Source organism: Aquarana catesbeiana, linkage group LG10 (genome assembly GCF_042186555.1).
Source record: "Aquarana catesbeiana isolate 2022-GZ linkage group LG10, ASM4218655v1, whole genome shotgun sequence".
Taxonomy (NCBI): domain Eukaryota; kingdom Metazoa; phylum Chordata; class Amphibia; order Anura; family Ranidae; genus Aquarana; species Aquarana catesbeiana.
The window spans coordinates 44,480,942-44,504,687 of NC_133333.1; the positions used below are offsets into that span (position 1 = coordinate 44,480,942).

At 45.0% G+C, this 23,746-nt stretch overlaps 1 protein-coding gene across 1 annotated transcript in view; it reads right to left on the reverse strand.

Annotated features, from left to right (window-relative positions):
* LOC141110632 (cell adhesion molecule CEACAM7-like) overlaps nt 1–11,804 on the reverse strand; it is an 89,077-nt gene extending 77,273 nt beyond the window's left edge. The window contains exons 1-2 of the mRNA XM_073602079.1: nt 11,689–11,804; nt 799–1,101 (exon numbers count right to left, since the gene is read on the reverse strand). Coding sequence (XP_073458180.1) covers nt 799–1,101; nt 11,689–11,740 — 355 coding nt within the window. The 5' untranslated portion in view covers nt 11,741–11,804. The remainder of the gene's footprint in view (nt 1–798; nt 1,102–11,688) is intronic.
* Nucleotides 11,805–23,746: the final 11,942 nt, after the last annotated feature.

Here is a 23,746-nt window from a genome sequence, read left to right on the forward strand (position 1 = left end):
GCGCAAATGCTTTGTCAATCAGCCCCTATATGTCTTGTTAGAAAGACCTGCAGATACGCATTGCGTGCTTGGGTTTATACTGTGTCAGTCAGTGAGAAGTGACTATAGTGCTGATGAATACAACTACTGCTTACATCAGAAGTGACTGTGCTGTGTATCTATGCCTCCATGTCTGGAGTGAAACTACTTGCATTACTGCTGTAAATACTCTTTCTACCACCATCTCTCCGGTAATAAATGTTGCCTGGTTATAAAGTCAGTACGTGTGATTCCCACTGTGAAGCCGCTACACCATACACCCGCTTACATGTCACTCGTTCTCATCTCAGAAAGTTGAGTGGTATGCAGCCTGTGACAATGTCTGTGTCTCTCCGTCCCTTCATCCTTCTCAGCCCAATGTGACAAGGGAGAGGAGCAGCAGCTGTGTACAGTGACAACATGTCCAGGATACAGATATTTATTTGTTCTATTTTGCAAAAAAAAATTTGGACATTTTATTGTGTTGATTTGCAATAATTTTAATTTCAATGTGATATTTACTGAAAATAAATATAAACAGTGCCACTAATATCATGTGACATAAAAATTTTGCAGAGACCATTAGTTCATTCTATAGGTCCTCTGCTTCTAGAAAATACAGAATATAGTATTTTGGGGTTTTATGTGTGCTTTTATGTAAGAAAAATGTGCACTTTAGCATGTATGTGAAACATGCAGCATAAAAGGTTAAATAGTGGCAATGTAAAAATGATGACAACTTACATCAATAGTGCAACTAAGTAGTAAGCGAATACTTACGATAAACTCTGAGTTCATAGAAGGCCTCCTTTACCATTGTATAGGGTGGCTGCAGTGCAGTAAAACGGTAAGTCCCGTCATCTGACGAGTTCAGATTATCCAGTCTCAGAGTTCCATCCTCATACATCTGACATCTTCCTGCATAACTGGGATTACATTCTGGAGCCAGAGAAGGGTAACGTGTTGCTGTCTGATTATCTTTAAAATACCATTGTAATAAAAGTGCCGGATTTGAGATAGATTGATTTAAATAAATATACTTCCCAATTGTTCCATTCACCACCTCGGTGCCAGATACAACACCTGCAGGAAAAACACATGATTACATATTTGTGGGTAATACAAATAAAGTGTAAATAAATGGTTGCATACAAGGTCTCCTGGTCTGATTTTTAGTTGTCTCTTCACCTGATATTTTTTTTTTGTTAAAATACAATCCTTGAATTAGGAGTTAAAGCAGAGCTCCACCCAAAAGGTGGAGCCCCGCTTGTTCGCCTCCGCTGCCACATTTGGCACCTTTCGAGGGGGAGCTGTACCTAGCTTTGACAAGTTCCCCTCCTTCTCCCCCCCCGCTGCCAGGCCATTCACAAAGCAATTTGCGCATGTGCAGTAGGGAACCGGCTTTTAAGCTGCAAGGCATCGCTGCCGGTTTTCCCTTACCTGAAATGGTGGCGGCAACATCCGAGAACAGACTGAAAAATCGGCTGGGGTGAACTTGCAGTGTTAATTTCAGTCTTAGGTTTTAGTTTTAGTCCCATTTTAGTCTTCTGCAATTGTTTTAGTCGTATTTAGTCAACTAAATCTCCAGTACATTTTAGTATTTGCAATTTAGTTTTAGTCATAGTCTTTTGACTAAAATGGCATTTTAGTTTTAGTCTCATTTAAGTCTTAGGACTAAAATGGCATTTTAGTTTTAGTCTCATTTTAGCCTTTTGACTAAAATGGCTTTTAGTTTTAGTCGTATTTTAGTCATCTCAATTGTTTTAGTCGCATTTTAGTCAACTAAAAAAGTATTAATTTAGTTGACTAAAATGTTTTAGTCATTTTAGTCGACTAAAATGTTTTAGTCCTTTTAGTCGACTAAATTAACACTGGGGTGAAGACACCGCTGGATTTGTGACATCACTTCCAGGGAGGGGCACTCCTCGTGTGTAGCCAGTTTATACAGGATGGGAGGAGCTAATCATAGGTTCCCACCCAGTGTTCTCTCATTGTACATCCTAATTCATGAGAAAATGAAGAAATAAAAAAAAGACCCATCCACACAGCACCCGGGGGAACCCATCCACACAGCACCCGGGGGAACCCATCCACACAGGACCCGGGGGGACCCATCCACACAGGACCCGGGGGGACCCATCCACACAGGGCACGGGGGGGACCCATCCACACAGGGCACAGGGGGGGGGACCCATCCACACAGGGCACAAGGGGGGGGACCCATCCACACAGGGCACAAGGGGGGGGACCCATCCACACAGGGCACAAGGGGGGGGACCCATCCACACAGGGCACAGGGGGGGGGACCCATCCACACAGGACACGGGGGGGGACCCATCCACACAGGACACAGGGGGGGGACCCATCCACACAGGACACAGGGGGGGACCCATCCACACAGGACACAGGGGGGGGACCCATCCACACAGGACACAGGGGGGGGACCCATCCACACAGGACACAGGGGGGGGACCCATCCACACAGGACACAGGGCGGGGACCCATCCACACAGGACACAGGGGGGGACCCATCCACACAGGACACGGGGGGGACCCATCCACACAGGACACAGGGGGGGACCCATCCACACAGGGGGGACCCATCCACACAAGACACAGGAAGTGAAAGACAGCTTTAGCGTTGTCAGTGAAGCACAGGAAGTAGCTGATGGTCTGTTTAGCTTAGAAAGTCTTATCTAAGCTAATCAGCTAGCCAGACAATGAATAATATCAACGATAATGATATTGAACCTACTATTAATAGAAAAAAAAACATTTTTGACTGGACTTCCTCTTTAAATTTTACTCATAGTTTAGGTTACAATCACTAGATGGCACTGTTCTAATGTGGCATACATGTTATGGCAGCATAATTAGGTACATGGGAAGTCTTTTTTCAATCTAGATGTTTACCCTATATAATCAGCGTGGTGGCGTTGTGCGTCCATGGCCCCTAATGACGTCATATATGACAAAATGCATAGGGAAGAGCTAGGATGCACAATGTACGATGCATACGCGGCCACCATCGTGGGTATTTTGAAAATTGGCGACCGGAATTGTTTCTCTCCCAATGAATTGTACACACTTGAACATATATTTGTAAGTGCATCACTTTTATTGAACTATTTTATGCATAAATAGGACTTCACTATGGTCGGTTTCTTTGTTCTATTCTCACAATTGTGACGAGAGAGACCGGCTGGCTGGGCTGGAGACTTATTGTGGCAAACAGGAGTGTTTGAAGAGCTCATTCACACAGATATGATCACAGTGGGAGTTGTTAATGTTCCATGTGAAGGATTGTTCAAATTAAGGCTTGTATTGACCACTAGGGATGGGCAAACGGTTCGGCCCGAGCATGAGTTTGGGCCGAACATTTGCCGAATACCCGACTTTGCAGGGTGTTCGCCCTGACAAACCCTGCAATGCACTGAGCGCCGCACAGTGCATTCTGTGCCCTGATTGGGCAAAGCTTTACCCAATCAGGGCTCAGTGTAAGCTGGTTGTTAAGGAACGAGTCCGGGAAGCCAGCCGCCGTGTCCTTAACAACTGATGAGTCAACAGCTGTCAATGGGTTTCCCTGCTGACAGCTGAATAAAAAAAAAGTGCCAGTAAAGAAAATATTTGCAAATAATGCCATTTTTTTTTCTTTAATTGGCCATAAAAGGGGTATAGGGGTCTGGGCAGACATGTATCAATAAAAAAAATTAAAGAAACAATAGATTTTTTCAGGAGCAGTGATTTTAATGATGCTTAAAGAGCAGCAATGAAAATGAAAGTTCCTTTAAATATCGTGCCCAGGGGCTCCTCTTAATGTGTCTGTAAAGTGGCACATCTGTAGCATATACAGAACATACTACAGCAAAGCTGACCTTTCTAGAAAAGAATCCCATTTAAAATGACACGCAGTTACAATTGTGCCCCCCATCCTAAAGCACCTTGTCCCCATGTTGATCGACAGAGCCCCCCATGTTGAGGGCATGTGGCCTGGTATGATTCAGGGGGGGGGGGGCTTGCCCTTTTTCCTGACCTGCCAGGCTGCATGCTAGGATAAGGGTCTGGTATGGATTTTGGGGGCCCCACGCCGATTTTTTTTTTTCACATTTTGGTGTGGATCCCACACCGTTTTTTTTCTTTGTTGTTTAATAGTCGGGTACTGGCAATCGTAGCCGCAAGTTATTTTAAATGGATTTTTTTCTTTAGAGGTGTCAGTTTTGCTGTAGCATGTTCTGTATATGCTACAAATGCGCCACTTTACAGGCACTTTAAGGGGGGGGACACAATATTTAAAGGAATTTTTCATTTTCATTGTTGCACTTTAAAGTGGATGTAAACCTGAATTATTTTTTTTTTTATATATATATTTTTTATATATACTGTAGAGTATAAGATTTCCTATCATTTGAGCCCAGTCTTGCCACACAGAGTTAATCCATCTCTGAGCAATCCTCTTTTATTGTTCAGTGAGAAAAATCTTGACAAACTAAGAAAAACTTTGTCAAATCCTCCCCCTTGCTGTGAGTGACAGGTGATTTACATCTCATGCACTAGCCTAAGACATGCATCATTTTTGAATTCCCTCCCCCACTCCTTTCTTCAGCAGCTCTGCAAGGATTGGCTGTTCCACACCTCAGCATGATTTAGCATGCTGAAGTCATGTGGTTACTTTCCTGTCTTTTCACTGGATGTTAGAGATCATAGCAGAAGTTCAGTGTTAGAAATACACAGACAAGGGGAGTGTAGAGGTGGGTGGAGAGTCTACTGACATCACGACTCCACCCACCGAGCTCCAGACAACAGACCCACCCACAGAATCTGCAGTTTTTCGGGTCTCATAACAGACAGAGGGGAGACATTTGACAGGTAAAGATACATGCAGGAGGCATGTATATCCTTATAGATAACCCCTATGGCAGTAGTTTAGAAAGGCTGACATTGGGTTTACATCCACTTTAAGCATCATTAAAATCACTGCTCCTGAAAAAACAATTGTTTTAAAAAAAATAATTATTGATACATGTTCCCCAGGGCAGTATCCAGACCCCCATACCCCTTTTATGGCCAATTACTTGCATATAAGCCTTTAAAATGGGTAAATTAGATTTTTCCTGTTTGGCTCCCATAGACTTCAATGGAGTTCGCTGTTCGGGTTAGAACATGGCCCCTGTTCGGGAGTTCTGCTGCAAACCTAACAGGGGGGTGTTCGGCCCATCCCTACTGACCACCTTAATCGAGGTCACAAGCTTTTGGCAAGTCTCCCATTTGTCACACTAGGGTGGCGTGACCTTTCCTTGGGTGTTTTGGACATCTTCTACATTCCTCTTCTTCTGGTGTCATTTTTTTTTGCAGTTTTAAAAGGACTTTGGCCTTTTAATAATACTTATCGTTTCACCTGAAATCACCACCTATATTTCAAAGCCTTTACCATTAATATATGCATTGGATGATATTTTTTCTGTTTATCTCATTGCGCACTTACGCACTTCAATTGTTGTTGCTTATTTGGAGTGTACTAGGCACTTAGCAAATTTCATCAAATGCATGTAACACTGAACAAATATAATCTTCAATTCATTGCACAATTTTAGCACTTTAACCTACATTACTCATTTGTTTTGGAGATATAATGCACAAATTACTTTAACCACTTGTCCTCCAGAAGGTTTACCCCCTTCATGACAAGGTCATTTTTTGTGATATGGCACTGCCTTAATTTAACTGACAACTGTACGGTTGTGCGATGCTGTACCCAAATAAAATGTATGTCCTTTTTTCCCCACAAATAGAGCTTTCTTTTGGTGGTATTTGATCACCTCTGCGCTTTTTTTTTTTTTTTTTTGCGCTATAAAAAAAAAAAAGACCGTCAATTTTGAAAAAAAAAAAAATATTTCTTACTTTCAGCTATAAAACAAACGCAATAAAAAAAAATCCGATAACGTTTATGTTGATTGGTTTGCACAAAAGTTATAGTGTCTACAAACTATGGGATAGATTTATGAAATTTCTACTGCGGTAAACGTGCACCAACACACTGAAATATACTGCGTTGAATGTGCAGTATTGCACTGAAATATACTGCGGTAAACGTACACTAACGCACTGAAATATACTGCAAGAAACCTGTCCTGACAAAATAAAATGACACTAAAGTAAAAATGAATGGTCGTACTATACGCACGCTAAACTATCACTAGATTCACACTAAACTGACACTAAAGTAAAAATGAACGGTCGCACTACACACACACACTGCGCTATCACTTGATTTACACTAAACTGATACTTTACACTCACAATAGAATCACAATAGCCCACTATAGCACCCTAACCCTCTAGTTGCACTAAACAGAGCTTTGTTCTATCTCTCTACATGTCAATATAACACTCAAATTGGCCGCTATGGGAAGAATATTTTTATAGTGAGGGGTAGTACTAAGAGCAATGAGCCATGATTGGATAAAGTCTCCATGACAGTGTCCAATCATGGCTCTGACAGTGCTCTGTGCTTGGATTGGGCAAAACTTTAATTGCTTCAGCCAATCAGGGTCTTCCAATGCACTGTATGGTGGTGCAGTGCATTATGGTTGTTCGGCGGGCCAAACAAGCAGTCGAACATCCCACCAATTCACATGTTTGCCAAACGGGCGAACAGCCAATGTTCGGCCCAAACTCGGGCCGAACTGTTTGCCCAACACTACTGTAGAGGCTCAGACAAAGCTGTTGCAGCTTTGTCCAGCCTCTCTCTGAAGCAGCAGATCACTACTTCAGTGATCTATTGCTGGCTAATTGTATGGTCTACTAACCAGATCCAGACATTACATTTAAAAAAAAAAAAGTTAAAGCATGTCAAAAATTGGAAAATACAGTGATATACACTATATTATCAAAGTATTAGGAGGTCTGCCTTTCCACACACATGAACTTTAATGGCATCCCAGTCTTAGTCCGGAGGGTTCAATATCGAGTTTACCCAGCTATAACAGGTTCAACTCTTCTTGGAAGGCTGTCCACAAGGTTTAGGAATGTTTTACTATTCTTCCAGAAGCGCATTTTGAGGTCAGGCACTAATGTTGGAGAGAAGGCCTGGCTCGCAGTCTGTGCTCTAGTTCATCCCAAAGGTGTTCTATCAGGTTGAGGTTAGGACTCTGTGCAGGCCAGTCAAGTTCCTCCACCCCAAACTCGCTCATCTGTGTCTTGTTGGACCTTGCTTTGTGCACTAGTGCGCACTCATGTTGGAACAGGAAAGGCCAACCAAACTATTCCCGTAAAGTTGGAAGCATGAAATTGTCCAAAATGTCTTGGAATGCGGATGCCTTTAGACCCCTTTCACACCAAGGGCGTTTTGCAGGCGCTATAGCGTTAAAAAAAGCGCCTGCAATCCGCCCTCAAACAGCTGCAGCATTGTCTCCAGTGTAAAAGCCCGAGGGCTTTCACACCGGAGCGCTGCGCTGGCAGGACGTCAGGAAAAGTCCCGACAGCAGCTTCTTTGGAGCGGTGAATGAGCGGTGTGTTTACTGCTCCTCTACCGCTGCTCCCCATTGAAATCAATGAGGCAGCGCTGGGATACCGCTGGAAAAACGCCGCCATAATTGCTGCGCATTGCGAGCGGTTTTAACCCTTTCTCGGCCGCGTTTTACCGCCGCCGCTATGGGCGGCCCGGTGTGAAAGGGCTCTAAGAGTTCCCTTCACTGGAACTAAGGGTTCATGGGCCAACCCCTGAAAAACAACCCCACACCATAATCCCCCCCTTCACCAAATGACCACCAAACTAAATTTGTATAATTTCTTTTACACAAATAGAACGTTCTTTTGATGGTATTTGATCACCACTGGGTTTTTTATTTTTTGCGCTACAAATAAAAAGGACCAAAAATTTTGAACAAATGTAAATAAGAAAAACTTTTATAAGTTTTCTGCTGCACTGATGGGCACTGATGATGAGGCACTTATATGCAGCACTAATGGGCACTGATATGCAACACTGATGGGCACTGACAGGCATCGCTGATGGGCACAGATTGACATCCTTGGTGGGCTGTAGTGGGCATCCCTGGTGGGTCTGCACTGATAATCAATTTGCTAAATATCAGCGCAGACCCCCCTGTCAGGAGAGCCGCTGATCGGCTCTCCTCTACTCGCGCCTTGTCAGTGCGGGTAGAGGAAAAGCCGATAAACGGCACTTCCTGGTTCCCATGTGATCAGCTGTGATTGGACACAGCTAATCACATATATTGTTATGTTATGTGGTTGTTATGTTATAACATATATATATATATATATATATATATAACACATATATCACCTATAACGGCTCTTTACCAGGATCGGAGATGTGGTGTGTCAGAGCGACACATCGCATTACAGATAGCCGCGCTGTGTGCACGCTCAGTCAGGATAACACAATCACTTTCCGGCTGTCATTCTGCAGGCAGTGGTTAAAGCTCACACAAAGTGTCCATGAAAATATGTGTAGCTCCCATAGGAGCTGCAGCATTAGTGTCCAGGTCTTTCCCACAGGCTTCGCCCCAAGGCCAGGCACACAGGCTCAATTACACATTTCTTCAATGACCAGTCTAGTAGTGATGTTTTTGTTTTTAAAGTCTGTGCTTGTAGCAAACAGAAGACTTCAGCTTTAAGTTAGCAGTAGTAATAGTTACTGTAAACAAATTTCTTAGTTTCTACAAGAGTAGAGTCCCTTTTAGTAGAAGATTAGATGGACAAAGTTCTTCAGGACGCCAGCCGGTGTCCCCTTTAACTAGACCCACAGCTGACTTTCTCTAGCATCTGAGGTGTAGCAAAAGCACAAAGATTCCCAAGATCTCTCAAGCGTCTGTACTTACCCAAGGCCCAAAAACAGCTGATTGCCTTCTTCCAACTTCTTGAGGGTAAGGACTAATGTGACTGTACAATGTATATGTAAAGCGCTGCGTAAATTGACGGCGCTATTTAAGTACCTGAAATAAAATAAATGATGTACTGTATATCTGCAGTCAGTGATGATGGAGGATGGTCTGTATATACAGGAAGGAAGAAGGTGGGTGTATATAGCTGTATACATTATAGGACAGATGTACTCACAATTTGTGACTATTATGTAGTGTAACGTAGTCAGTACATGGCATGGCAGAAATCCCCAAAATCATGTATTGCAAAGCAGCCAGCGAGACATGATGTGGCCCCACTCACTGACACCCTGATGCTCCAGTCATTAAAGAATGCAACCATCATCATCATCCCCATATTATACACCCATCATCACTATCCTTATTCCCATATTATACAACCATCATCATCATACTCGTTGTCGTCAAACCCATATTATATACCTGTCATCATCAAACCCATATTATACACTTGTCATCACTATCCTCATCTCCGTATAATACACCCTTCATCGTAATCCTCATGCTTGCATAATACAGCCACCGTCATCCTCATCCTTGTATAATACAGCTGTCATCCTCATCATTGTATAATACAGCCATCATCATCATCCTCATCCTTGTATAATACACCCATCCTCATCATTGTATAATACACCCATCCTCATCCTTGTAATACACCCATCCTCATCCTTGTAATACACCCATCCTCATCCTTGTAATACACCCGGGTTCAATAAACAGTTGAGTTCTAAAATAGTGGATGCTTCTAATCTAGAAGTATGGAGCACTAGCCCTGGTTTTATGAGATGATCCTTCTCCTTTAGCCTGGGTTCACACTGATGCGATGCGGGAACCAGTGCGATTCCAGCGTCGGTTCCCGCATCGCATCTCTCCCGCAGGCAGTTCACACTGCCCTCTGCGAATACTGAGGTATACTGGATCTTCTTTTTTAACACCAGAAAACTGGGGGGAATGAATCATGGGACATTTCCCATTTTTATGAGTAATAATGGGTGTACTTCCCAGACTGTAAATGTTATTGCACTTATATGTAAATATGGAGGCGTCCGATTATCTACATTAGCCGCATGTCGGAGAGTACTTTGCCGTCAGCCTATAACATCTGACTGACAGATATCTAAACAGTCAGCATTAGGTCATATATAACATCTATTAAGTAACCCTGTCACATTAATTCCGGGTGGGATAGGCAGATAAACAGTTTCCAAAAGATCAGATACCATGTCTATATATATGTTTCCGATAGTTTTTTCCTGATATCATCACGTCTATCTGTCTCTTTGCACGTATTTATTCTTTCCAGAGTTTATGCTAAAATATGTGTATTTGATGGGTATTTTGGATATCTGCAGGAGGTTTATTGCATACCTTTACCTAATTGATTGAATAATAACCATGAACATGTTGTTTGCTGCTGGAAGTTTGGTCTGCATGCAATTATCTGGTCTTTTTTTTTTGTCATGGGGTTAATAGTAGTTCTTTCATTCTGTGCTTGCTTGCATATATATATATATGTCTTTGTCATGATTTTCAAACTTAGCTATGAATAAGCACCTGCTAAAACGATGTGAAATGCGTCAGTGGTATTATCCTTGCTGTATGCATTTATCATAACAAGAAATTGTTTTCAATTGAGTGCGGCCATCCAGCAATTTCAGGAAAGATGATTTCTCCTCAAATTGTGCAAATGTACCGTATTTATCGGCGTATAACACGCACCGGCGTATAACACGCACCCCAATTTAGGAGGGAATTTTAAGGAAAAAAAAACTTTTAGGAGGGAAGTTGAAGGAAAAAAAACTTACATTTAAATGCCCATCATTGCAGCCTTGTTAGTGCAGCCATGTCAGTGCAGCCTTCTCAGTGCAGCCTTGTTAGTGCAGCCTTGTCAGTACAGCCATGTCAGTGCAGCCTTCCCCAGTGCAGCCTTCCCCAGTGCAGCCTTCCCCAGTGCAGCCTTCCCCAGTGCAGCCTTCCCCAGTGCAGCCTTTCCCAGTGCAGCCTTTCCCAGTGCAGCCTTCGATCCCCTGTCACAATTTTAAAATCGCCGACCGCGATTTGAAAATGGCGCCGCCGGCGCCGAAATACGCCGAGCCGGTCCTCGGCTCTTTCCAGCGGTTCTCGTTTACTTTCGGCTCCACTCGTAGTCCCGAGCGGAGCTATCCGAACCTAGTAGGTTCGGATAGCTCCGCTCGGGACTACGAGTGGGGCCGAAAGTAAACGAGAGCCGCCGGAAAGAGCCGAGGACCGGCTCGGCGTATTTCGGCGCCATTTTCAAATCGCGGTCGGCGATTTTAAAATTGTGACAGCTCGGGATCGCAGGGGATCGGCGTATAACACGCACCTGCGACTTTCCCCTGATTTTAAGGGGAAAAAAGTGCGTGTTATACGCCGATAAATACGGTAATTTTACTTCTGCATACAGAAAACACTATTTACAATAAAAATTTCATACACAAAGAAAAAATAATAATTGTATAGATTGTAACAAGATAACAACATTTTGCTCAAATACTTACTTTTTATTATATTATAACATTGTTCTGATATAGTTTTCAAACTGTCCAGTTCATACACATCACCAAACGCCTGGAATTCAATGTAAACTTATCTTCTCTCATTGAAAAGTTTGCAAATAGCTATCGCTTCCCACTGCTTAACATAAACTGTCAGAAACAGGTGTTTCATCGGCCCAGAAATTCAGTAATTTAGAAATTGAAAAATAAGAAAGAGTAATTAAAAGACTTTAAATTACTTTTACCTGAGGAAAGGAGAAACAAAGTAAAGCAGACCGTAAACAGTCTATGTTCCATATCTTCACATTTCAGTCTTCAATGAGCAGTCTAAGATTCTGTAGTGTATGTTTCTGTATTTGTAATAACTTTTAAGGAAGTATGTAATTACAATATTTAATATTTAAATGTATCATATGCCCTCTTTTGGGAGAAGTAGGGACTGCAAAATTGTGATCTAGGACATTGGTTCTCAACCTCGGTCCTCAAGTACCCCCAACAGGCCTTGTTTTGGAATTTCTTTTGGATATAATAGCTGTCCAAAATACCAAACCATTGACTCTGATTTAAAGCACCTGTGCAAGATAAAGGAAAACCTGAAAACATGTTTCCTTGGGGGTACATGAGGACTGAGGTTGAGAACCACTGATCTAGGAATAAGATGATTTTGAATAAGATTATTGTATCAATGTCTTTGTAATTTTGACGAGTCTATCTGTGATGCATTTTCTCATGTAATTCTTTTTGTTTTTGTATAGTTTGTTCGTTAATCCATGGTTGATGCATGTATACCCTGATGAAGCCATAAGGCGAAACATGTCGGGAACATACGACTATTCAACCTTTGTTCAACTGAAAAACCTCTGTGCCTAACCACCATAATGGAGATATTCTATAAAACCCAATGACTTACCATGTCCTGTTATTGGTTTTAGTATTTGTCATATATAAAAGGATACAAAATGTTTTTATTATAATCTGTCTGGTTTCCATTACTATCTGTAAAGCACCATTTTATTCCCTTCCCAAACCTTCTTCTTTTTTGAATAAACGATTTCTTGGGATGAGGTGCATAATTTTAGGTGTCTACCCTCAGTCGGGCAAAAACTATACAAAATGATTGTATCAGTGTTCGTGCACTTGCAACAACACAGGTTACAGAGGGCATCATGTTTCAATACATGCCAATACAATATAACAAGCTGAAATGTGCTGTTAGCCAAAAAGGCAGCCTTGTGAATTCTATCTCCTCTTGTGACCAGTAGTCAGTTGTCATTTCCTGCGTAGTGTGGACAAAGCACACCTGGCATAGCTCCCAACTGTCCCTGATTTTGAGGGACTGTCCTTGATTTAGAACATTGTCCCTCTGTCCCTCATTCCTCCTCATTTGTCCCTCATTTTGGTCTGATCTATATACAGTCAGGTCCACAAATATTGGGACATCGACACAATTCTAATCTTTTTGGCTCTATACACCACCACAATGGATTTGAACTGAAACAAACAAGATGTGCTTTAACTGCAGAATTTCAGCTTTATTTGAGGGTATTTACATCCAAATCAGGTGAACGGTGTAGGAATTACAACAGTTTGTATATGTGCCTCCCACTTTTTAAGGGACCAATAGTAATGGGACAGATTAACAACCATCCAAACGTTCACTCTTTAATACTTTATTGCAAATCCTTTGCAGTTAATTACAGCCTGAAGTCTGGAATGCATAGACATCACCAGACGCTGGGTTTCATCCATGGTGATGCTCTGTCAGGCCTCTACTGCAACTGTCTTCAGTTCCTGCTTGTTCTTGGGGCATTTTCCCTTCAGTTTTGTCTTCAGCAAGTGAAATGCATGCTCAATCGGATTCAGGTCAGGTGATTGACTTGGCCATTGCATAACATTCCACTTCTTTCCCTTAAAAAACTCTTTGGTTGCTTTCGCAGTATGCTTCGGGTCATTGTCCATCTGCACTGTGAAGCGCCGTCCAATGAGTTCTAAAGCATTTTGCTAAATATGAGCAGATAATATTGCCCGAAACACTTTAGAATTCATCCTGCTGCTTTTGTCAGCAGTCACATCATCAATAAATACAAGAGAACCAGTTCCATTGGCAGCCATACATTCCCACACCTTGACACTACCACCACCATGCTTCACTGATGAGGTGGTATGCTTTGGATCATGAGCAGTTCCTTTCCTTCTACATACTCTTCTCTTCCCATCACTCTGGTACAAGTTGATCTTGGTCTCATCTGTCCATAGGATGTTGTTCCAGAACTGTGAAGGCTTTTTTAGATGTTGTTTGGCAAACTCTAATCTGGCCTTCCAGTTTTTGAGGCTCATCAATGGTTTACATCTTGTTGTGAACCCTCTGTATTCACTCTGGTGAAGTCTTCTCTTGATTGTTGACTTTGACACACATACACCTACCTCCTGGAGAGTGTTCTTGATCTGGCCAACTGTTGTGAAGGGTGTTTTCTTCACCAGGGAAAGAATTCTTTGGTCATCCACCACAGTTGTTTTCCGTGGTCTTCCGGGTCTTTTGGTGTTGCTGAGCTCACCGGTGCATTCTTTCTTTTTAAGGATGTTCCAAACAGTTGATTTGGCCACACCTAACATTTTTGCTATCTCTCTGATGGGTTTGTTTTGTTTTTCAGCCTAATGATGGCTTGCTTCACAGATAGTGACAGCTCTTTGGATCTCATATTGAGAGTTGACAGCATATTCCAAATGCAAATAGCACACTTGAAATTAACTCGGGACCTTTTATCTGCTCCTTGTAAATGGGATAATGAGAGAACAACACACACCTGGCCATGGAACAGCTGAGAAGCCAATTGTCCCATTACTTTTGGTCCCTTAAAAAGTGGGAGGCACGTATACAAAACTGTTGTAATTCCTACACCGTTCACCTGATTTGGATGTAAATACCCTCAAATTAAAGCTGAAAGTCTGCAGTTAAAGCACATTTTGTTCGTTTCATTTCAAATCCATTGTGGTGGTGTATAGAGCCAAAAAGATTAGAATTGTGTCGATGACCCAATATTTATGGACCTGACTGTAGTTGTATATAAAATGCTATTTTTGTCATTCAAAAAGTGTTTCCCAGTGCTAAACCTATCATCCAATTTCTAAATTGCTTTGTAAATTTCAAAAGCCAGTATAAAAGAATAGTAGTGGTTAAAAAAAAGCACTTGTGGCTTTAACCACTTGCCGACCGCCTCACGACGATATACGTCGGCAGAATGGCACGGGCAGGCAGAATCACGTACCTGTACGTGATCTGTCTCCCACGGGCAGGGGGTCCAATCGGACCCCCCCGGTGCCCGAGGCGGTTGGCGTTTGTCCCCCGGCGATCGGAGGTGAGGGGGAGGCCATTCATTCATGGCCCCCCCCTCGCGATCGCACCAAGCCATTGGGATCATTCCTCTGCTGCCAGGGCCGGACTGGCCCACCGGGATACCGGGAAATCCCCCGGTGGGCCGGCTGTCTGGCTGCCCCTGGTGCCGCTGTGAGGGCAGCGGCGCCTGAAAGAAACATGGCCGCGGGGCTGCCAGGCTGACATGCAACTGCGCATGCGCCAGCGCTACTCTCGGAAGTGTGTACGGGCTTTCCCGAGCTAGCCGTGTTCGGGAAAGTCCGTACACACTCGGCAATTCTCGGAAATGCGGGCGCATGCGCAGTGACGATGGCGCCGATCGGCGCCATTTTTAAAAGTACCGCAGTGAGTACTCGTCTGGCGGCCTCTTCCTCCTGCCCCCCCTGCAGCCTCTGACCTCCTGCCCCCCCCTGCAGCCTCTGACCTCCTGCAGCCTCTGACCTCCTGCCCCCACTGCAGCCTCTGACCTCCTGCCCCCACTGCAGCCTCTGACCTCCTGTCCCCCCCTGCAGCCTCTGACCTCCTGCCCCCCCTGCAGCCTCTGACCTCCTGCCCCCCCTGCAGCCTCTGACCTCCTGCCCCCCTGCAGCCTCTGACCTCCTGCCCCCACTGCAGCCTCTGACCTCCTGCCCCCACTGCAGCCTCTGACCTCCTGCCCCCACTGCAGCCTCTGACCTCCTGCCCCCACTGCAGCCTCTGACCTCCTGCCCCCACTGCAGCCTCTGACCTCCTGCCCCCACTGCAGCCTCTGACCTCCTGCAGCCTCTGACCTCCTGCCCCCCCTGCAGCCTCTGACCTCCTGCCCCCACTGCAGCCTCTGACCTCTTGTCCCCCCCCTGCAGCCTCTGACCTCCTGTCCCCCCCTGCAGCCTCTGACCTCCTGCCCCCCCTGCAGCCTTTGACCTCCTGCCCCCCCTGCAGCCTCTGACCTCCTGCCCCCCCCTGCAGCCTCTGACCTCCTGCCCCCCCTGCAGCCTCTGACCTCCTGTCCCCCCCCCTGCAGCCTCTGACCTCCTGTCCCCCCCCCTGCAGCCTCTGACCTCCTGTCCCCCCCCTGCAGCCTTTGACCTCCTGTCCCCCCCCTGCAGCCTCTGACCTCCTGTCCCCACTGCAGCCTCTGACCTCCTGCCCCCACTGCAGCCTCTGACCTCCTGCCCCCCCCTGCAGCCTCTGACCTCCTGCCCCCACTGCAGCCTCTGACCTTCTGCCCCCCCCCCTGCAGCCTTTGACCTCCTGTCCCCCCCTGCAGCCTCTGACCTCCTGTCCCCCCCCTGCAGCCTCTGACCTCCTGTCCCCCCCCTGCAGCCTCTGACCTCCTGTCCCCCCCCTGCAGCCTCTGACCTCCTGTCCCCCCCCTGCAGCCTCTGACCTCCTGTCCCCCCCCTGCAGCCTCTGACCTCCTGCCCCCACTGCAGCCTCTGACCTCCTGCCCCCACTGCAGCCTCTGACCTCCTGCCCCCCCTGCAGCCTCTGACCTCCTGTCACCCCCCCCCTCCGCAGCCTCTGACTTCCCCTGTACCATCGGCAGCCTCCTGCCTCCCCTGTACCATCGGCAGCCTCTGACCTCCCCTGTACCATCGGCAGCCTCTGACCTCCCCTGTACCATCGGCAGCCTCTGACCTCCCCTGTACCATCGGCAGCCTCTGACCTCCCCTGTACCATCGGCAGCCTCTGACCTCCCCTGTACCATCGGCAGCCTCTGACCTCCCCTGTACCATCGGCAGCCTCTGACCTCCCCTGTACCATCGGCAGCCTCTGACCTCCCCTGTACCATCGGCAGCCTCTGACCTCTCCTGTACCATCGGCAGCCTCTGACCATCTATTGTCTTATATCACGTCTGCAGTCTGGAGTGGAGTCAACAGTGGGAGTGCCTCAGGGATGGGGGTCATGGGAGAAGTCAGACATGTATGGACTGTGGAGAGGAAACTATGGAATAAAACCAGAGCCCCCGAGCTGGAGCCGACTGACTGAGCCCTGCATGGTGCACCTGAGAGGAGGTCAGTGACAGCGCCACCAGGTCAGCCTGAGAGGGGGGGGTCAATACAATATTGTAAGGGGGCACTGATATAAAGGTTTACCCCTTATATCAGTAAACCCCCTTACTTTAGTGTTTTCTTTCTGCGGAAGGTGGTCTCTGGTCACCAGAGTCCTCCCCACATTCCCAGAGTTCCCCTTTACATCATAGTCTGCAGGATTCCACCTTACAGTGCAAGGGGGAACTCTGATGTAAAGAGGAATGCAGAGGACTCTGATATAAGTGGGGTCTCTGGTCACCAGTGCCCCTTCTTTATATCAGAGTTACCGCTTAGATCATGATCTGCAATGTTCCCCTTTATGTCAGAGTTCCCTTGCACTGTAAAGGGGAATCCTCCTGATATATGGGGGAACTCTGTGTTGGGTTATATTAATCTGACTTTCATGTAAATGGAGAAATATGGTGGTTGACTTTTGTTTAACTTAACACATTGCTAATAGCAGTTTATAGCTTAAATATTGATATTTGCACTGAAAACTGCCATTTACGGCACCTTTTTTTTGCAGTGTCAATAAAAAATGTGCCAGTAAATGGCATGATTTTTGCCTTGAAAAAAATTGCTGCTGTTTGTAAATTCCATGTCTCTCTTATCTATATATAATACACTCTTCAAATGTGCTTTAAAATGCATGGTTTTCCCTTTTGTGAACAAGAAAATAATGACGTTATGCGGTTGGGCTGGTATAAAAATACTATGGGGCTGGTATGAAATTATTTCCAGGGCTGGTTTTTATTCCCAGTCCGGCCCTGTCTGCTGCTGTATGCTAAACAGCAGCAGAGGAAATGATGTCATCTCTCCTCGGCTCGGTAGTTTCCGTTCTGGCGCCGAGGAGTGAAGACTTCAATGTGAGTGCACAACACACACACAGTAGAACATGCCAGGCACACATTACACCCCCCAATCACCCCCCCCCCCGTCACACTGACACTAAGCAGTTTTTTTTTTCTGATTACTGCATTGGTGTCAGTTTGTGACAGTTAGTGTGGTAGGGCAGTTAGTGTTAGCCCCCTTTAGGTCTAGGGTACCCCCCTAAAAAATTTTAACCCCTTGATCACCCTCCGTCGCCAGTGTCACTAAGCGATCATTTTTCTGATCGCTGTATTAGGGTCACTGGTGACGCTAGTTAGGGAGGTAAATATTTAGGTTCGCCGTCAGCGTTTTATAGCGACAGGGACCCCCATATACTACCTAATAAAAGGTTTTAACCCCTTGATTGCCCCCTAGTTAACCCTTTCACCAGTGATCACCGTATAACTGTGACGGGTGATGCAGGTTAGTTCGTTTATTTTTTATAGTGTCAGGGCACCCGCCGTTTATTACCGAATAAAGGTTTAGCCCCCTGATCGCCTGGTGGTGATATGCGTCACCCCAGGCAGCGTCAGGTTAGCGCCAGTACCGCTAACACCCACGCACGCAGCATACGCCTCCCTTAGTGGTATAGTATCTGAACGCATCAATATCTGATCCGATCAGATCTATACTAGCGTCCCCAGCAGTTTAGGGTTCCCAAAAACACAGTGTTAGCGGGATCAGCCCAGATACCTGCTAGCACCTGCGTTTTGCCCCTCCACCCGGCCCAGCCCACCCAAGTGCAGTATCGATCGATCACTGTCACTTACAAAACACTAAACGCATAACTGCAGCGTTAGCGATCGCAGGGATCAGGCCTGACTCTGCGAACAGTTTTTTTGGTAGCATTTTGGTGAACTGGTAAGCACCAGCCCCAGGCAGCGTCAGGTTAGCGCCAGTACCGCTAACACCCACGCACGCACCGTACACCTCCCTTAGTGGTATAGTATCTGAACGGATCAATATCTGATCCGATCAGATCTATACTAGCGTCCCCAGCAGTTTAGGGTTCCCAAAAACGCAGTGTTAGCGGGATCAGCCCAGATACCTGCTAGCACCTTCGTTTTGCCCCTCCGCCCAGCCCAGCCCAGCCCACCCAAGTGCAGTATCGATCGATCACTGTCACTTACAAAACGCTAAACGCATAACTGCAGCATTCGCAGAGTCAGGCCTGATCCCTGCAATCGCTAACAGTTTTTTTGGTAGCGTTTTGGTGAACTGGCAAGCGCCAGCGGCCTAGTACACCCCGGTCGTAGTCAAACCAGCACTGCAGTAACACTTGGTGACGTGGCGAGTCCCATAAGTGCAGTTCAAGCTGGTGAGGTGGCAAGCACAAGTAGTGTCCTGCTGCCACCAAGAAGAAGACAAACAGGCCCGTCATGCCCATAGTGCCCTTCCTGCTGCATTCGCCAATCCTAATTGGGAACCCATCGCTTCTGCAGCACCCGTACTTTCCCCATTCACATCCCCAACCAAATGCAGTCGGCTGCATGAGAGGCATTTTCTTTATGTCCTCCCGAGTACCCCTACCCAACGAACCCCCCAAAAAAGATGTCGTGTCTGCAGCAAGCGCGGATATAGGCGTGGCACCCGCTATTATTTTCCCTCCTGTCCTGACAATCCTGGTCTTTGCATTGGTGAATGTTTTGAACGCTACCATTCACTAGTTGAGTATTAGCGTAGGGTACAGCATTGCACAGACTAGGCACACTTTCACAGGGTCTCCCAAGATGCCATCGCATTTTGAGAGATCCGAACCTGGAACCGGTTACAGTTATAAAAGTTACAGTTACAAAAAAGAAGTGTAAAAAAAAAACAAAAAAAAAAAAAAACACACACACACACACACACACACACACACACACACACACACACACACACACACACACACACACACACACACACACACACACAAAAATATATAAAATAAAAAAAAATAGTTGTCGTTTTATTGTTCTCTCTCTATTCTCTCTCTATTATTCTGCTCTTTTTTACTGTATTCTATTCTGGAATGTTTTATTGTTATTATGTTTTATCATGTTTGCTTTTCAGGTATGCAATTTTTTTTACTTTACCGTTTACTGTGTTTTATTGTTAACCATTTTTTTGTCTTCAGGTATGCCATTCACGAATTTGAGTGGTTATACCAGAATGATGCCTGCAGGTTTAGGTATCATCTTGGTATCATTCTTTTCAGCCAGCGGTCGGCTTTCATGTAAAAGCAATCCTAGTGGCTAATTAGCCTCTGGACTGCTTTTACAAGCAGTGGGAGGGAATGCCCTCCCCCACCGTCTTCCATGTTTTTCTCTGGCTCTCCTGTCTCAACAGGGAACCTGAGAATGCAGCCGGTGATTCAGCCAGCTGACCATAGAGCTGATCAGAGACCAGAGTGGCTCCAAACATCTCTATGGCCTAAGAAACCGGAAGCTACGAGCATTTTATGACTTAGATTTCGCCGGATGTAAACAGCGCCATTGGGAAAGCATTTTATCACACCGATCTTGGTGTGGTCAGATGCTTTGAGGGCAGAGGAGAGATCTAGGGTCTAATATACCCCAATTTTTTTTTAAAAAAAAGAGTACCTGTCACTACCTATTGCTATCATAGGGGATATTTACATTTCCTGAGATAACAATAAAAATGATTAAAAAAAAAAAAAAAAAATGAAAGGAACAGTTTAAAAATAAGATAAAAAAGCAAAAAAATAATAAAGAAAATTTTAGTGCATTAAAATTTAAAAAAGTGTGTTTTTTCCCCCAAAAATGCGTTTGAAAAATCGCTGCGCAAATACTGTGTAAAAAAAAAAAAAAAAAATGAAACACCCACCATTTTAATCTGTAGGGCATTGGTTTTAAAAAAAATATATAATGTTTGGGGGTTCAAAGTAACCAAGCACCGCCTTCAGGCTTTCCAAGGGCGTAAATTTTTGATTTCACTCTTCACTGCCTATCACAGTTTCGGAGGCCATGGAATGCCCAGGTGGCACAAAACCCCCCCAAATGCCGTATTTTGGAAAGTAGATACACCAAGCTATTTGCTGAGAGGTATAATGAGTATTTTGCAGACCTCACTTTTTGTCACAAAGTTTTGAAAATTGAAAAAAAAAATATTTTCTTATCTTTTTTCATTTTCAAAAACAAAATGAGAGCTGCAAAATACTCACCATGCCTCTCAGCAAATAGCTTGGGGTGTCTACTTTCCAAAAAGGGGTCATTTGGGGGGGGGGGGGTTTGTGCCACCTGGGCATTCCATGGCCTCCGAAACTGTGATAGGCAGTGAAGAGTGAAATCAAAAATTTACACCCTTAGAAATCCTGAAGGCGGTGATTAGTTTTCGGGGCCCCGTACGCGGCTAGACTCCCAAAAAGTCCCACACATGTGGTATCCCCATACTCAGGAGAAGCAGCTAAATGTATTTTGGGGTGCAATTCCACATATGCCCATGGCCTGTGTGAGCAATATATCATTTAGTGACAACTTTGTGCAAAATAAAAAAAAATTTGTCACTTTCCCGCAACTTGTGACAAAATATAAAATATTCCATGGACTCAACATGCCTCTCAGCAAATAGCTTGGGGTGTCTACTTTCCAAAATGGGGTCATTTGGGGGGGGTTTGTGCCATCTGGGCATTTTATGGCCTTCAAAACTGTGATGGGTGGTGAGGAGTAAAATCAAAAATTTACGCCCTTAGAAATCCTGAAGGCGGTGGTATCCCCGCACTCAGGAGAAGCAGCTGAATGTATTTTGGGGTGCAATTCCACATATGCCCACATGGCCTGTGTGAGCAATATATCATTTAGTGACAACTTTTTGTAATTTTTTTTTGTCATTATTCAATCACTTGGGACAAAAAAATTAATATTCAATGGGCTCAACATGCCTCTCAGCAGTTTCCTTGGGGTGTCTACTTTCCAAAATGGGGTCATTTGGGGGGTGTTTTGTACTGCCCTGCCATTTTAGCACCTCAAGAAATGACATAGGCAGTCATAAACTAAAAGCTGTGTAAATTCCAGAAAATGTGCCCTAGTTTGTAGACGCTATAACTTTTGCGCAAACCAATAAATATACGCTTGACATTTTTTTTACCAAACACATGTGGCCGAATACATTTTGGCCTAAATGTATGACTAAAATTGAGTTTATTGGATTTTTTTTTTATAACAAAAAGTAGAAAACATCATTTTTTTTCAAAATTTTCGGTCTTTTTCTGTTTATAGTGCAAAAAATAAAAACCGCAGAGGTGATCAAATACCATCAAAAGAAAGCTCTATTTGTGGGAAGAAAAGGATGCAAATTTCGTTTGGGTACAGCATTGCATGACCGCGCAATTAGCAGTTAAAGCGACGGAGTGCCAAATTGTAAAAAGTGCTCTGGTCAGGAAGGGGGTAAATCCTTCCGGGGCTGAAGTGGTTAACTAATCTTTTTTTTTGTATAATTCTCCTTGAAGGGGGCGTGGTAGAGTGTGTGTCCTATGCCTACATACTTTTGCTAATAGATGTCCCTCGTTCCCATCTCAACAAGTTGGGAGGTATGCATTCGGACCATCAGGTTGGTTAGACACAGCTGCATTTCTCTGCATGGTGAAATATATAATTCAGCTCAATAGCTTGTAGGCAGGTTGCCTACAGTGTTAGATAGACTAGTGTGGTTAAGTTGTTTAACTGCACCAAGTCTGGTCTGTAGTTACTCAAGGGGTGCACATGGGGTCCTGACACATACACACAAGGATCTGAGTCTACTGCAGTACACAAAAGGTTCTAGTAGCATCCCAGCAACAAAAAGTTAACTGCAACCAGTCGTTGGTGTTTTACCTGCTAAGGTGACAGGTTCTCCGGTAGCCAGGGGGTCCGGTGTTACAACTCCCTCCCTGGGTACAGAGATGTGAGAGCACCCATGAGGTCCACACTGTGTGCTCGGCAAAACCCCATTCTGTTACCAGGAGTGAGGTAACAGAGGTACACTTGTGGCGGAGTGCCCCTTTAGCCACAGTCAGGTGCAGGTCCCTTTAATTCAAACTCCCACAATCCTTGTGGCTCCCAGCATTCCCTGAGCTCTTAGACACGCCCAGGGGATACAATTGCTGGCTCTTCCCTACTTCCTGTGCTCAGAAAGACTCTGCCTGATGGGACATTAGTGACTGGGCAAGTGAACTGTCACCAGGTGCTGGGTTCTTCCCCATTTAATCTGGTGTGCGGGCCACCAGCAGTGAGCACAAGAGCATGCAGCATCTAAGCCCCACTCACCTGGAGAAGATATTGCTACAGTCCATGTGGAGAGGCTGTCCATGCAGTGGGGTGCCCTATCAACATCCACCAGAACCTCCTGACCGAAGACAACAGCAGCAGTGCCAGTGTGCCAGCCACAGATCCACCCAGCCATGAGCTTTCCAGAACCATCCTTCATAAAGGTGAGAAAAAAAGGGAAAGAAAAGCGCCTCTGAGTGCAGGTATTTAATGATAACAATTTGCAAGTTATCCACACTTACAAGCAAGTAAGGAGAAACCAGCTGCGAAAGGGAACAGCTCCTGGATCAGTCCCGGCGTCCATGGCGTGGATGCAGCAGAGTGAGTCTGAAAGGATGGCTGCGGTTCCCCGCAAGGAGAGCAGACCTCTGCGTTGGATGGATGTTCCGTAATCCAACACGGGCGCTCAAGGGCGTGTGACGGAGTTGAGAGGACCACAACGCGTTTCAGAGCATGCGCGAAGTTCCCACTGGGCATGCACGCTCCTTTTTCAAGTGTAGGGTGGACGGGGAGGAAAAGAAACTTAAATAGCTCCGCATAGAGGGAAAAAAACACTACAGCTAATAGGGGGAACATCAATTAACAAAGCTAAAAATAAAATAAAATAAAAGGCAAATAAAATAAAAGGCCCACTGACATAAGGGGAATAACTGATTGGATAATTAGGGAGATTCCTAAATAGATTTCTAAAGGGGGAAAGAGCTTTAATAGATGTGTAAAATGGAAAAAAGAAAAAGAAAAAAATTGAAAAGATACACGTTAAAGGCAAACCAAAAATGATGGTGGTGACTATAAGTAGAG